Raw genomic sequence first — 15,718 nt, 5'->3', positions numbered from 1 at the left:
TTTCAGAGATTTTCCATAATAAACCTTAAAGCACTAAAACCCTCCTTGACCCTTCATCCCTGATATAGGCGCAAGAAGTCGCCCTGAAAAGGCTTAAAAACAATAAAGAAGTTGTTAACCAAAAGAAATTTCATGGTGCCATGTTAATTTATCTTGTAAATACAAATTGGTTTCAGGAACTCTCCACAGCACTCTGAAAGCTCAGACAATATTATACAATTGATATACTGATATCATATACTGAATCAGCTGGAGCAGACAAGAATTAACGCAATAGAACCAGGGAACTTGTCATTAATATCGAATTCAATACAGGCCTCAAAGTTGTGACTAAAACTAATCTAGTATCATAAATTGTATCATTCTTCGAGTCAAAAGTAACAAAAATCAAGTACAGTTTCAATTAATACACAATTTCATGACTAGTGCTGTAACTTGTACATATTGTAATAGTTATTTGGTCAAATGCTTTTGGCTACCTACAATATTGGCTTGACTTCTTGATTTTAACAATGGCTACCTGGAAAAAATACTTGTAGCCATATGGCTACTTGGTAAAAATGTAAACTTTGAGGCCTGCAATATATAATGAATACAATATAAATGCCATGGATATCAAACGTGTGACAAAGAACTGAAATTTTACTGATCACTACATGTAACTAAAATGACAATCTCGTTAAAATCAGATCCTAGTTCTCGCTACTGCTAAACAAAGATCTGAGGACATCCCATTACAGGTCACATCAGAAGGACCTTTCATCCAACCAATCACAGTGTCACTTGCCAGATCAGGAAAGGGAAGTTTGAAACCAGACTGCTTTCTGACTGGCTAATATCAACTTCTTGTTCATTTCATTGGTCAGTCAAAGTTCTCAAGGTCGTTCTGACGTGACCCTCAGATCTTTGTTTAGCAGTAGCGAGAACTAGGATCTGATCTTGAAGAGATTGCTATAATGAAAGACTGATGGGATTAGTTTGCTCTAATCATACTCCAATCTATGATAATATAATTTGATTAACATTTACAACATTTTAAGTTACGACAAATGCAATACATATGATGCTAACACCATTAATGTTTGAGGCTTTGTAGAACAAGTACCCGACAGACAACCTTATACCTAAACATATTGGAGATAATATTTAAGAGCAATAGACAAAACTCTTGCAATAAATAACAAAATATCAAGAACCAACTAAATGCAACACATATTGATATGTTCCTGACAGAAACTAAATACAGGGTGCGTTATCTGAAATCGAAGCCCGGTGGAGGATTGATAGGAGAGGTCTGTTCAATAGATACTTTTGCATTATCGGAACTAGCATTGAAACCGGGCGGGGGGCCCTTTATATGTATACCTGGTGGTGAATTAATGCCTGGAGGTGGGCCCTGTACCTTGGACATATTTTCAAGATTTGGAGGGTTACTGTTTTCTTTTGAAGATTCAGAATTTTCATGATGATCCTTAGTACGAGGAAATTCTTTTCTTTCGTATCTCTTGTCTTTTTTAAATTCATTGCATACATTCATTCCTTTGTTGCCATCATTTTCTTCATCTTTTGCTCTAGCTCTCCCTCGACCTGACCTTGAATGACCTCCTCGACCTTGACCTCGACCTCTTGAAAAAGTTGTACCAGCTTTAGAACCTTTGTAATCATGATTTGCAGATTTAGGAACATGTATTCTTTCGTTGTCCCAGTTTTCTGTGGTGGATGACCCCTGACCTCTCTGATCTTGATGTCCTTGACCCTGCCCATCGGAATCAGCCTTACCTCGAGTCCAGTTCCTACCTTGGGAAGGTTTGCTACTATAATATCTATCACCTCTCCAGTTTGCCTTCCCATAACTTCTATTACTATATGTCTGTTCTTCTTCAAACTCTTCTCTCCTCTGACCGTCTTGTCTTGGACCATCTCTCCTTCTATGGTCCTTCCTCTGTTGACTCCTTGGGGCCTTGCCATCACTTATCTCCACATCAGCCCCTTCGTGGTTCCGGCTCTCAGAATGAGAAGATTTATAAATCCTTTCACCACTCTCAGCATGACCTCTCTCCTGACTTTCATTCTTAAAGGTTTCTTCACGATCAGACTCTTGTTTCCCTCTTGTAGCAGAACCACCTAGATCAGTCCTTTCCTCCTCCCAGTTTTCACTGTGATCAATATCTCTACCCTGAGGGTGGTGTCGGCCCCTGCTGAACCCATCCCCTGCCTCCCTGCTCCAATCTCTCGGACTACTCTTCCTGTACTCCCCATTTTCCATCCTAGTTCTGTCCTTGTAGTTTTGACCTCTTCTTTCAGTTTTAGTTTGTGTTCCCATCCCTGATTCTGATTCAGGGGACACTACTCTATCCTCACTTGGTCTTTCTTTACCCAAGGGGATTTCACCATTGTTCACAACACTGTCCATTTCATTAGCATTATTTGAATTCCTATTCCCATTCCTCACAAATCGTTTTCTTGTTGGTTTAGAATGATTTTTTTCAACATTTTCAACTTGATTCAACATCTCAGAATGATCAAAAGCATCCTTTTTCACCTCTGAATGGTCGTTCCTGCCCTTTTCCCTTCTCTCTCTATCAATATTTCTCTGATAACCTTCAAATCTTCTTCCATCTCTCTGATCCCTACCTGATCCACCCCTCTGATTCTCTTCTCCATCATTTCTTCTTCTCCATTTATCTCGGTCTCTTCCTCCATAGTATTCTTTTCTTCTCTCTCTACCAAAATTTATGTCTCTTTCTCTCCGCCCAACATCGTGTGACTTTTTCTCAGAAACATGGGAAGTAACTCTATCCACTTTCTGAGAGTTGTCTCCCCCTTTCTGTTTACTTTCCGTTGTGGAGTTCATGTGTTCACTGTTTGGACTCTTTCTCCCTTGATAGCCACTATTTGGTCTATCTCTCCTTGGATGGCCTTTATATTTTGCAACAATTCTATCATTTTGCCGATGTCGATGATCCGATTTAGTCTTTTCAGACTTGGAATCTGCATCTTTGGCTTGCTTCTCGTGTTCATTCTCATCTGTATTTTCTTTTTCTACTTTGAGGTTTACGACTGTTTCCTGAAAACAAATAGAGACTGATAAATACCTTTGTCAACAGTCAAAAAATCATTCTAGAACTAAATTCAGGGATGAAATTATTTTTTTTCGATGTTAGCCTTGAGTCTGAGGGTATATATGATTTATGCATATATTGTAGTAGTATGAATCCCAAAAGTGACCCTTGACGTAACGAAATGCACAGAATTCCCAACCATGCATATTCACATCATACGTCATCATCCTTAACACAAAGAAAAGAAAAAGGAACGCAATGGAAATAGAATCGTAGGCAGACGTTCCAGCCCTATCAGTGAATGCATGTTGTTTTATGACAAACAAGTGCAAAGTAAGCAATAGCCCAGCTACATAACAACACACTTTTCTTGCTTTTGTGAGTGGACTGCATAAATATGAAAATATTCAGAATCTTTTGAAGCCAATATTACATCAATAAAATCAGTGTCATTTGATGAGTGGAGAGCGAGTTGGGTTTAACGCCGCTTTTAACAGTATTCCAGTTATATCGCAGTGTGTCAGTTTAAAATGGAGGAAAGCCCGGAGTGATGCAGGTCTCAGACGTTTACCCCTTCAGTGAAACCCACGAGCACGGGTAAAGGTTCTGACAAACCTAGAAACATAATCAGGGCGAACAGGGATTCAAACCCACAATCATAGGTTTCTGGCCTGCCCAAAGGGACACAGCTCTGCACAGAGAATCGTGGTGCCTTAGACAACAGGGCCACGTCTGAGACCTGCATCACTTCAGGCTTTCCTCCCATGTTAAGCTGACATGCCGTGATATAACTGGAATACTGTTAAAAGTGACGTTAACCCCATCTCACTCACTCATAATGACATGCTTTAAATGTTCAAGGGGAACAGTTGAAACAGACTAGAGCCCATGCCCCAATACCCCGGAGTGATCCCCATGCCCCATACTCCCTCACATCCTTCACTGTAAGACAGCAGATGCAGCATTGACAGTAGTGATAGAAAGGTAAGGTGGTGGAGGCAGACAAACTCTGGGTGGGCCTAAAGTTTGTTTGTTTGAAAACAGGCTTCCTTCAGGTCAAGGCAGATAAGATGGTCCCTCGGGTGGAGCTTTCTGTTGACTTTCGATTGTCAAAATCACACAAAGGCCGGCAGTAAGAGCAAAGCCGATGTGGGTCTTTCCCCAACTTGGGGCGTTTACAGAAATCACAACGTATAGAATACATTCCGCCAAAAACGTAAACAGCGTATAGGAAAACCAGGATAAAGTCAATCCATAACATGTTACCGGAAACAAGGTGAACCATGTGCCCAAACACAACCACAGTGTGTAGAGTGCCTGGCAGGCAAGAAAAACATATTACATCTAATTAATAGGAAATATGTTACAAGGAGTTCATTTACATGAAATAAATGAGCGATTCACTAAAAGTTTGGAAAAACTACAGCAAAAGTTGCAGTTTTACACACAAATCATAAGTAAACAACTTGTTAAAAGCATGACAGCGACCATGGCACGAAATAGGCTTAGTTACGTGCACACTGAACAATGTTAAACAATAAAAAGCAGAAATACATAGAAGAGTAGTGTATATATATGCCAGGGGAACGATATCCTGGTAGAACCCCAACAGAAAAAGTCAAGAAACGAAGACTTCGAATATAAGAACTAGTGATGAAACGATACATCGGTACACCATGAGTTTTCACACGCTGATACGATATACAATAAAAAAGATTCTGTATCAATACAAGATGACATACTTGCTGAAATACATTATGGCTCGTTCCCCTGGCGTTTTTGTCAGTCAGAAATTGCAAACTGTGTTGTAATTAAGTTCACAACTAAAAAGACCTGCAACGAACACATTTGTACAGCTAGCTTTTCCTTTTGAACCTGTAGACAAAGATTGAGTGAGTGAGTGAGTGAGTGAGTGAGTGAGTGAGTGAGTGAGTGAGTGAGTGAGGTGAAATTGGTTTTAACGTCGCGTCCAAGATTATTGCACTTATATAGCTACGTGCATGCATGTGTGTGTGTGTTTGTGGCTGCTTGTACTAGTCCGGACTGATGCCGATTTATAGTGCTAGCGGTCAGACACAGTATACTGACTCTGAGATGACCAGTCCTTGTTTTAGCCCCTTAATGCCAAGCGCCAGACAGGGTAACAACAAGTACCATCTTTTAACGTCTTTTGGTATGACGCGGCCGGTGAGTGAGTGAGTGAGTGAGTGAGTGAGTGAGTGAGAGTGTGGTTTTATGCTGCTTGCTTACATGGTTGGGTAACCCAAGAGCAGGGGTATGATGCTGACAAACCTAGTAACTTAATCAGTTCCAAATGGGATATGAACCCACGCTTCTAGGTTTCTGACATGCCAAAGGGATGCAACTCTGCACAGCAAGTTAGATGACTAGGCCTCCTGTGCCCCACACCAATTATAAGTGACAATGCACATATATATCACCTCATTGTTAAGGGATGTTTCTTGAATAATCAAAACAATTAAATAATAGGCAGTAAAAACTTATCACTAGTCAGCATGAAACAAAAAAAATTAAAAATGTAGACTTATTGCAAGAAATTTCCCCAGTATTCCTACCCTTAAGGGCGATATTCAACAAATAGTACATCTTATGACTTCTTGGAATATGGCGCAAGGGAGATAATAATCAACACTATATAGATCAATCGGCGTCTTAAGTCAGGCTACGAGGATCATTTAAAATGTTCGCTTAGGACAAGTAAACATCGTGTACGTGTGTGTGTTTGTGTGGCTGATGCCGATTTATAGTGCTAGCTCACTGAGATACCATGCCGCAGTTTAACATCAACACCCCACTCAGACACAGTATACAGACTCCGACCAGTCCTTGTTTTAGCCCCTTAATGCCGAGCGCCAGACAGGGTAACAACAAGTACCATCTTTTAACGTCTTTTTGTATGAAGCGGCCGGGGATCGAACCCCGAATCTTCCTCTCTCCGGGCAGACGCTCTACCACGAGACCATGGAGGTGGTCAAACATCCAAAGATGTTAGTCTTCATTGACTATGAGCATTTGAGGGCTTTAATTGCATAACCAGTTGCTGCAAATTGAAAATAAAATAAAACAGGAACTTCACGAAAACAACGTTAACATTTTAGTCTTTGTCAAGCTGGACTAGCTACAAACTCTGATGACAAGTGAAATAAGATTTCCACTCAGTCGTAGAAGATGATTCAGAAGAACTTTGTTATTATTTCTAATACAGTTCCAAATGTATCGAGTTGTTTTCAATCTGCTTACCTCATTGACGAGAAATCTGTTTTTCTCTGCCTCCAGGTCAATGATTCCTCCCTTGGCCTTCTGCTTGGCATACAGGTCGGCCATGTCCCGCTGCAGCTGCACCATGGCAGACGAGGGAGTGTAATGGACCGCGTCAGCATCCGCTGCAGGAGCTTCCTTCAACTCATCAAGGTCGAACGTTATCTCGTCTCGACAAACAGGACACACCACCTGAATGAGGAGAAGTGAGGAAGGAATTTCAGAAAACAAAATAATTTGTCACAAGCTGATTGACTAACATAACAGGATTTGGACAATCTCAGTAAAATCAGATCTGCGTCTCCTTACCGCTAAACAAAGATCGTACGACATCCCATTATGGGTCACGTCAGAATTACCTTTCATCATTGTTCATCTGACCAATAAGAGCATTGCTTACCAAATCAGGAAAGTGACATTTAGAATGTGTTTTCTAATCATACGACCTCGAAAAGGTTAACACCAGGCATTCCAAACGACTGTTACGGGCTGTACGACTGGTTCTATCATAATCTATTTCTCACTTCAATGGGATAAACATTTAAAATGCAAGAGACTTTCCATAGCCAGTGGGAAGTACTGCCATACAATATCGGGCATCTTTCAGACATTCCAAAATGTTCTTTAGTTCAGTTTTCAATTTTGAATCAAAACCTTTCTTAAAATATTTTAATCTTGAAAGGAAGTCTCCAGTTTGAAACTTGTGCCACATAGCTCGAGAAAACTACTTTCTGATTAGCTAATGTTGACATCTTATTAGTATTTCATTGATCAGTCAAAAGTCGCAAAAGGTTTATTCTGACGTGACCTGTAATGGGAGAGTCCTTAGATCTTTAGTAGTCGAAGCGAGCACTAAAATATGATTTGTTCCGTAACTGCCTGCTAAGAGCTCCTAGTTTGGAATCATAGATCAATCCCTGGAAGAAAGAAATGTATTTCTAAGTTGAGAGTCCTGGGCCCACTTGCACAAAACGATCTTAGCGCTAAGACTATCATAAGCCTATGTTAAAGTATGGGAGTTAAGATCATCTTAGCGCTAAGATCGCTTTGTGCAAGTGGACCCTGGTCCCCTGCCTACCTTGGGTTGTTGGCGCTCGTTGTTGAGATGCATGACCTTGACATCAGGTTCTTGTGCGAGGGCGTGTTCCACGTATCTGGCCAGACAGGCCATGTGGAAGTAGTGGTAGCAGTCTGTGCGTGTAAACATATCCCCCTCGTGGAAGTGCTCCAAGCACACAACACAAGGGCACCGCGGGATGTTGCCTTCCGTCAGGATCTCCTTGGCCATCTGGACATTGGGACATGATTTTATCAGAGATCTATTTCATAGGCGACACTAGGATATGGTCTGGTATACAACGATACAGCAACGAAAATCTAGGAACAAGTCAGTCATCGTTTTGTACCCAGGGTACATTGTGATGGTAAACTCACCGACTGTTTTTTTGTTTGTTTGTTTGTTGTTTAAACCAGCACTCAGCAATATTCCCGCTACATGACGACAGCGGGGATTGACATCATGAGCATCGATCCATGCAATTGGGATACGATGACATGCATCAACCAAGTCAGCGAGACTGACCATCCGATCCATTTAGTCGCCTGTTACAACCAGCATAGGTTGCTGGGAATCATATTCTTACCCAGAATGCCCATATGAATGTGGCTTGTGTGTTTAACATTTATACATTCTAAGTGACCGAGTGCCCACCTCAATGAGTTCATACAACATGGCTCCACCCGTCCTTTCTTCAGCCAGGTCATGCATGTCCTCCTGTAATCTGGAGTAGACAACATCATTTCAGCATCATCTACATCTTCAAAACCTTCTAATAATCAACAAAAGAGGAACGGTCTAGGGAGGTCTGGGGGCATGCCCCCCATAAATTTTTTAAATATTTGATTGCATTTTACGCAATTTTGTGCAGTTTGGACATCATTCACACTAAGAAATGTAATTAAATTAAGTCAATGGCAAAAGTCAGTAAGTCAAATCAACAAAGATGGCAGATGCAGTAAAATTTCGAAGTTAAATAAGTTCTTTCAAAAAATCCGGCATAGCTTCCGCGCACACCTGCCAGGTCTGGGAGAAATACTGCCATAAACTTCAACCTCCATCCCCCAGACACAAGGACAACTGTCACAACCATGCAATGTCTGCATCTTTTCTCCCAATACCAATTATATCTCACCAATCGTTCGGCCATTACATAAATCTGCACTATCCAGCTAAATCTATCGGGAACAACTAAATAGACACTTCGCTCTTAAAAATAATTACGACATCATCAAGTTGTAAGCTCATGTTCGAATCTCCAGCCTGAATTTCTTTGTTTTTCTCATTTGATTCAGTAGCAATAACGTAGAAGTCCCATTCTGCTTTAAAATTCTTCCAGCTAGTGGAAACATCAACCGTAAGTTTCATTTCTTGTGGTGCGGGAATGTGATACGACGCCCTTGTGGAATCAACGTGTTCTCAACAATGAACGCTTGATAAGAGTTTGAAAGTTCTAAATATCTGCAATGCTTTTAAAGTTCATCAACGGAATCAGCCACCTCTGACACCATGTTTCACTTGATCAATGAGCGTCAAGCTACTTTATATAAGCTTGATTGATTAATAAAAATCAAAAACAAAGTCTTCATTTGACTCATGTATTCAGAAACATACTACATCTGGTTACAAGGCATTACGTCACAGGAAGGTAATTCCCGGGCTATATATAGATTGTATACGGGAATTCCACATGCACCAACAAACATCATCAAGTTGCGAGCTCATGTTTGAATCTACAGGATGATGTCGTGATAGAACAATTCAAAAACTGACATAATCATGATAATCAGAACCAGAACATTTGTTTTAGCCCCGGAAGTAAAACAACTGGTGCCATCATTTCTATCAAACAACTGCAGGAATGAAGGAGTCAAGCAGAAAGAGCCATCAGATTTACAGGTTAAGCCAGCGGTAGAAACTATTGTTTTCAATCCACTAGTCCTTATAATGATAAGATATAGCAAAGCAGGGTTAGAAACTAACAGTTTTTGTCCACTAGTCCTTATAATGATAACATATAGCAAAACCCTTAAAATGGGCCAATTTCTACTATTCCTTAGTATACCTTTACTATTGGGCAGTTTGGTAAGGACTACAGGACTAGTGCCAATTTCTAACGCTGCAAAGCCCATAAAAATAGCAAATTTCTCGTGCCTTTGACGCCTTAACTATTGGGCAGTTTGCCAAACTACAGCATTAGTGCCATTTTCTGACACTGTTTAGCATGTGAAAGCAGTAACCCTGTAACACTGAGTACGCTCCCCTGTTTGTAAATTCTCTAAGCATCAAGGGCACTTATTATGGGAAATATGGTACATCATCTACTAGAAATGTGTGGTATGGAGAAAATACCAACACAAAGAATGTTACCGATGTTGGAAACCGAACCCTGATCTTTAAACAGAAACTTCCGGACATCTTCCCATCCTTCTTCTATAATATTTACCTCTGAACTTCCTCTTCAGCAAGGCCTCTTGGATTCTTGATGATGATTTCTGGAACTTCATCTGGATACTGAAAGTTAGTGAAACAGTGCATTACAGTGCATAGAACAGTACACTACAACTGGACACTGGGATGAAACTAATTATGGGGATATTCATGCATCATCTATTTATCAATGTACCGGGTATATTGACCTTGATGGCATCTTTTCACCACAAGATATTCACTTAATCTTAGTCTGGTTTCATATCGGTATATTTTCTAGGACATTGACTGATCGTTTGTTTGTTTGTTGTTTAATGCCGCACTCAGCATTATTCCAGCTATATGACGGCGGTCTGAAAATAACGGAGTCTGGACTAGACAATCCAGTGATTGACATCATGAACATTGTTCCACGCAATTGGGATATGATGACATGCTGCAAGCAAGTCAGCAAGCCTGACCACCCGATCCCATTAGTTGCTTCTTACAACAAGCATTGTCGTCCTTTACGACAAGCATAGTCGCCTTTTATGTCAAGCATAGGTTGCTGAAGACCTATTCTACCCCGGATTTTCACAGGTACATTGACTGATTGTCGTCCAAAAAGGCCTCAAGATATTTTTCAAATTTGGTAATCATGGAAAACATAAAGAAGAATGTCTTATCAAATCATGAAAATATCTTATAGACATTTGTCTCAAGCAAACACTGACAGGTTGCATGAAATGTCATAGCTGTTTTCAAGGGTTTTAATTAGCCCCTTCGTCACTTGTCAAATTTACACACCGCAAAATAAAAATACATATCTAATCACTGTGAATTGGTGTCTTTTTGACCATGCATGGATTAAATACAAAACTTAGGGCTTCAAAGTTTTTTGGGTCATTCCACATGTTGTTTGTTCTGTTTGTAATATTCCAGCTAAATCACGGAGGCCTCGAGTCTGATCAGCCAATCCAGTGATTGTTATTGTGAGAAACTATCCACACTGTTGATTACATTAAAAGTACAAGATTCCTGAATCAGTAACCATGGTAACCTGTTTGTAAGGTAACCAATGAAAGATGAAAACTCTTACAACTTCGGAGAGCTTGAAGACAAGGGTCATGCACACGAATTGTTTGGTGACATCGTCCCCTGTTGCAGGATGCAGATTGAGATGCAGCACTGATGGCTGACCACTGAAATACAGAACACAGATATCACAGAATTTTCCCCTCAATACAACAAACATGACAGGGCTCTATTTAACTAGATAAACATGAACCAGTGCAACCAATTATTGAAATGTGCAACCAATTATTGAAATGTGCAACCTAATATTTATGTCCACATGTACCAAGTGCATGAAAATAAAAATCAAATCTGTGCCTGACTAACTATTATGTGCATTTCCACACAACAACGATCTTTGAACACTCTCAGTATCGCTAAAGTTTATTTACCATACAACATCACTAATACCCATTTTACGTGTAATTTGTCATCTTTTCTCTGGCTTGACAAAATCAAACTGTGGGAACTTCAAGGTTATGTGCACTTGTTCCAAGGCCATTACGTTTTATAATCATCAAAGAGCTGAGATCATATTTATTTAAAATAAAGATATGTAAACCTGTCGAAACAAATATGATCTCGGCTCTCTGATGACTCTACAAACCCAGGTTGCACCCTGGTCCCATCAATTTATCAAAATTAAAATAAAGTTCTTAAACTAGCATAATTTTGATAAATTTATGGGACCAAGGTGCAATCTGGGTTTGTCTGGTGCAACTAGGTTTTCAACTAGACAAACAATTGCAGGGTTTTTACATGCTGACGAAATGTGGGTCCAGGAAAGCAGAATTATATTCTTTATACCAAATTCTTGACAAGGTCCTGTAATTAAAGTAACTACTGCATGTTACGCTACAGTATACTGCACCATTTCATTAATTTACCAGTGTTTACAGGACCCCCACATTACCTGCAAGGTCCCTTGAAAATGATTATTGGAGGTCCCCTGTATTAAATTCCACACCACACAGTTTGCAGGTCTTTTCTAGACCCAAAATATAGTGTCCAATACTAATCTAAATTTAGAATAGAAGCAAATACCATATTTGACGTAATAAGTGCCCAGGGCGCTCTCAAAAATAGAAATAGGGGGCTCTTATTAGAATATAATTTTCATGAAAAAAAAAAACAGAGTTGAAAGATTGAAATTTCGTGGTTTATGCTGACAGCCTGAAATGATATATGCATATTGTACACAATAGATAGATATATTATTCAAGAAATTAAGTGCCCATAATTAAGGGTGCATATAAAACATATGTGCATATTATAGACGAATAAATAAGTCTTGTGTACATTGATCAATCGGAAAGGGTGCTAATTGGGATTGTTCACTAGCCAATATATTAACAAATATAGCCATGGGTGCTTATTAGAGCAGGGCGCTTATAACATCAAATATGGTACTTTATATTGTGAGTTCTGGCGATGCAAAATGTTTGGCTGTTTGAATCAAGAAAATGAATAACTAAATTGTTGTTTTCATGTTACATATTCTGGTAAGCATGGTAAGAAATACATTAAAGGTTCAGAATATCAATGGTTGATTTTCCAACATGGAAATCCCCAGTAAAAACATAATCATGATAATATGAGAGTAAACTGACTATAAAAGTCCAGTTTCCACCCTTGCCGAACTAGGCTGGTGTTATGGAGTTACATTTTGGCTGGACTAACGAGTCTATACATAATTCAGTCAAAATCGCGCACCAAAATCGAAATCCGGATTGTAAACTGTCATGCAGTTTTTGGTTGACTGCAGGATTTGCAAAGTATGTGCTCCACTAACTCTTTGTCAACAAATATTTTCTGAATCTTTTCATGTTGTTTATGGAGGTGCTAACGTGATTTGATGCAATTGGTGATGTTAGACTCGTTTTATCACAATATAGATCTTGATTATCGATCAGATCGTCTTGACTTGGCGCCACCGTTTTGCTTGAAGCAAATGGATGTGATGAGAGATGGAATGTGATTGGTCCATAGGAGAGGCAGAGAAGGGACATTACTCATAATAGCCACTGGTGGCGCTACAATCAAGCCCAGGGATTCCAGCCTAGTTCGGCAAGGGTGGAAACTGGACAGTTAACTCTCTTGCCCCGGGAAGATGGATATTGATCATGAAATGTAGAATACTAAAAAGTATGAGTAGGAACTACCATAACAAACCAAAATCATGTTAGCAAAAGGAAATCTTGGAAAACACAGTGAAAAACACCAACACTGAAACAAATAGTAAAATTATGAAATATAATCTATCATAACAAATGCAATAAATTGTGAAACAATAATACCGTGTAATACTCATCCCTGTTTAGCTGATATTTGTGCTTGGATATGTCAGATGATATGTACATCTTATGTTCCATTGGGTATTTGTTTTGCCATATGCAAATGAATTTAGACTTAAAAAATATTAACAAAATTGCAGCTATCAAAATTCACCTTGAACATGTAAAGTAAGTCATAGTGAGTGAGTGAGTGAGTGGGTGGTTGGGTGGGTGGGTGAGTGAGTGAGTGAGTGAGTGAGTGAGTGAGTGAGTGAGTGAGTGAGTGAGTGAGTGAGTGAGTGAGTGAGTGAGTGAGTGAGTGAGTGGGTGGGTGGGTGGGTGGGTGGGTGGGTGGGTGGGTGGGTGGGTGGGTGGGTGAGTGAGTGAGTGAGTGAGTGAGTGGGGGTTAACAGTGCTTTTAACAGTATTCCAGTTATATCACGGTGGGTAAAGCCTGAAGTGATGCAGGTCTCTTCACACCCTACCCACAATCGTAGGTTCTTGGGTTGCCCAAGGGACGCAACTCTACACAGTGAATTGCAGCGCCTTAGACGACTGGGCAACCCCTGGCCCCATGTCATAATGATTTACATGATTAAGTAGTTTACAACCTCTCCTGTGTATCTATCCCATCTCACCTTTCACCATCATCAATTGTCAGTTCATGGATGTAGATAGCTCTCAGAACATCAAGCTCTTCCTGCAGGACGCTGCAAATCAAATGCTAATCATACAGAATATGGAAACTAGCATTGGGAATCGGATTAGAGTTTGTCATAAATTGCTTATTACATTGTAAAATATGTTCTATACTGGAAAGGTAAAAAGATCAATTTTTTAATCATGTGACACAATGGGAGACGAATGAGTTGGATTCAAGTCATTCCAAACCCAAATTGTTTATCTGTAAACACAAATAATAAGATGTGCAGACAATTAAGCAGTAGATAGTTAACCTAATTACACACAGATAGTCTCTGTTCGGCCAAAGGTAAGCCGTCTCATGTACATGTTATGTCTATGTCTCCATCTTAGCATAAATGAAATTTCATTCGGTTGAACAGAGTGAATTAGACTGAACTTGATTTCTCTTGAAGGTCAAGCCAGATATAAAGGGAGGTTATTCACGGTAGAGGGCGCCACTGTGAGGGGTATATATAGGAATTGTAAAGCTTGGGTAGTTCAGTCTCTCCTGTGGTGTCGCCGTTACAGTGCGGTCTTTTTGTTTTATGTTTATGTCCTGTGCATTATGGTTATAATCATTTTCTCTTGTCAGGGGTTGGCAGTCTTGCTGCAAGACAAATGTCATCACAGTGACGTGGATGGTTTCGTGCCACAAAGCATGGATGGTACCTGGTACATGCATGTATCTTACAGTAAGATGTTACAGTGTCGGTGACTGGCGTGGTTCTGAAATTATATGGATCAAGGCTAGTGACGCTACTGGGTTTGTAAAAGGAAATTTCAGTGCAGAGTAAATGCCTTGGCAAGTGCCACAGGGGAAGCCACATTGTGTGTGTTTGTTGTTTATATCTGGCTTGACGAGGTTTCGGAAGAGAACATCTAAACATAGTCCAAAAATGGACAGCAGGGCCCTGTCCCGCAAACCGATCTTAGCACAAAGGGGATCATAACTCCCATACTTTAACAGAGGCTTATAATCACCAATGTGCTAATATTGCTTTGTGGAGCACAGTTCTGCTCTAAGCAATTGCTATTTCTATCCGTCATTTCCAACCCGCACATTATCAGAGCTCCAGATAACTTTTTGAGTAATTGAGTTTTTACTCTAGGGTTTCTATTTTAATTGGGTTATTGCATTTTTCATTGGGTAACCACTTTTCACTCATCCATGGTGATGTCAGGTAAATCGATACTTTTTTTACTGAATTTTTAGTTTCAAGGTAGAAAAAGTGACTGTCATACATGTATGCGCACAAATGTCAATACTCAGGACTGACCACTAGGTATATGAGTACTTATATTTGTGCTAGCACCAACACTGTGGTAAAGTGTAGGCTGATTAACGTTTGGACTTAATTGGAATTGGTGCTCTCAGTAAGGGGTAAAATACCCCAAAGAAATACCCTAATTAACGCACGACAGCATCTCATTAACGGCCTTTATTTCAATGTCCTCATTTGAACAGACTGCGGCGAGAAGCATACGTCATCAGAACATCGACTTAAAATTTATTTGAGTAAACATCAAAACAGCTCCCTTGTTGTCAGCCTGCATCAGAATCACGTCTGACGATGTTATACTGTTACCCCAGCAAATAGTCAAAACAACAGTCAACGTGAACGCCGAATCAGCTGTGGATTGCATAAGACTTTGAAACCTACTTTGAAGGCGTTGAAGGTGAAAGTCTTTTCATTTACCCATATTTCAACATATCTGACATAAATATACTTCGCAGATATTTTCCATGATAAAACACACGCTTCGACATATATAATAAACAGCTATTTTATTCTAAATGCTTGTTAAATCAAGATTGCTGACCTGTCTGGACCGATGCTGTCACTGCGAGCTGCCATGTTTACGATCTGCAGTAACTATCC

At 39.9% G+C, this 15,718-nt stretch overlaps 1 protein-coding gene across 1 annotated transcript; it reads right to left on the bottom strand.

Annotated features, from left to right (window-relative positions):
* Nucleotides 1–265: 265 nt before the first annotated feature.
* On the bottom strand, nt 266–15,694 carry LOC139455807 (zinc finger CCCH domain-containing protein 13-like). Its single transcript, XM_071237356.1, has 8 exons — nt 15,660–15,694; nt 13,793–13,864; nt 10,907–11,009; nt 9,845–9,912; nt 8,053–8,122; nt 7,420–7,629; nt 6,324–6,533; nt 266–3,067 (listed from the first exon to the last, which is right to left on the bottom strand). The coding sequence occupies exons 1-8, from the start codon at nt 15,692–15,694 to the stop codon at nt 1,253–1,255; spliced, it is 2,583 nt and encodes an 860-aa protein (XP_071093457.1). The 3' UTR covers nt 266–1,252.
* Between the last annotated feature and the right edge of the window lie 24 nt (nt 15,695–15,718).

This window comes from Haliotis cracherodii, unplaced genomic scaffold (genome assembly GCF_022045235.1).
Source record: "Haliotis cracherodii isolate W230 unplaced genomic scaffold, xgHalCrac1.p SCAF_11, whole genome shotgun sequence".
Classification (NCBI taxonomy): domain Eukaryota; kingdom Metazoa; phylum Mollusca; class Gastropoda; order Lepetellida; family Haliotidae; genus Haliotis; species Haliotis cracherodii.
The sequence above is the reverse complement of the archived record's forward strand: the minus strand, read 5'-3'. Positions and strand labels throughout refer to the sequence as shown.

Bases quoted from the DNA above. Each gene is read 5' to 3' on its own strand.
- LOC139455807 (XM_071237356.1), bottom strand. From the start codon at position 15,694: ATGGCAGCTCGCAGTGACAGCATCGGTCCAGACAG. The intron at 13,865-15,659 runs GTCAGCAATCTT...TTTGATTTGCAG, and splicing joins GACAGCATCGGTCCAGACAG to CGTCCTGCAGGAAGAGCTTG. The intron at 3,068-6,323 runs GTAAGCAGATTG...ATTTGTTTTCAG, and splicing joins ACAGATTTCTCGTCAATGAG to GAAACAGTCGTAAACCTCAA.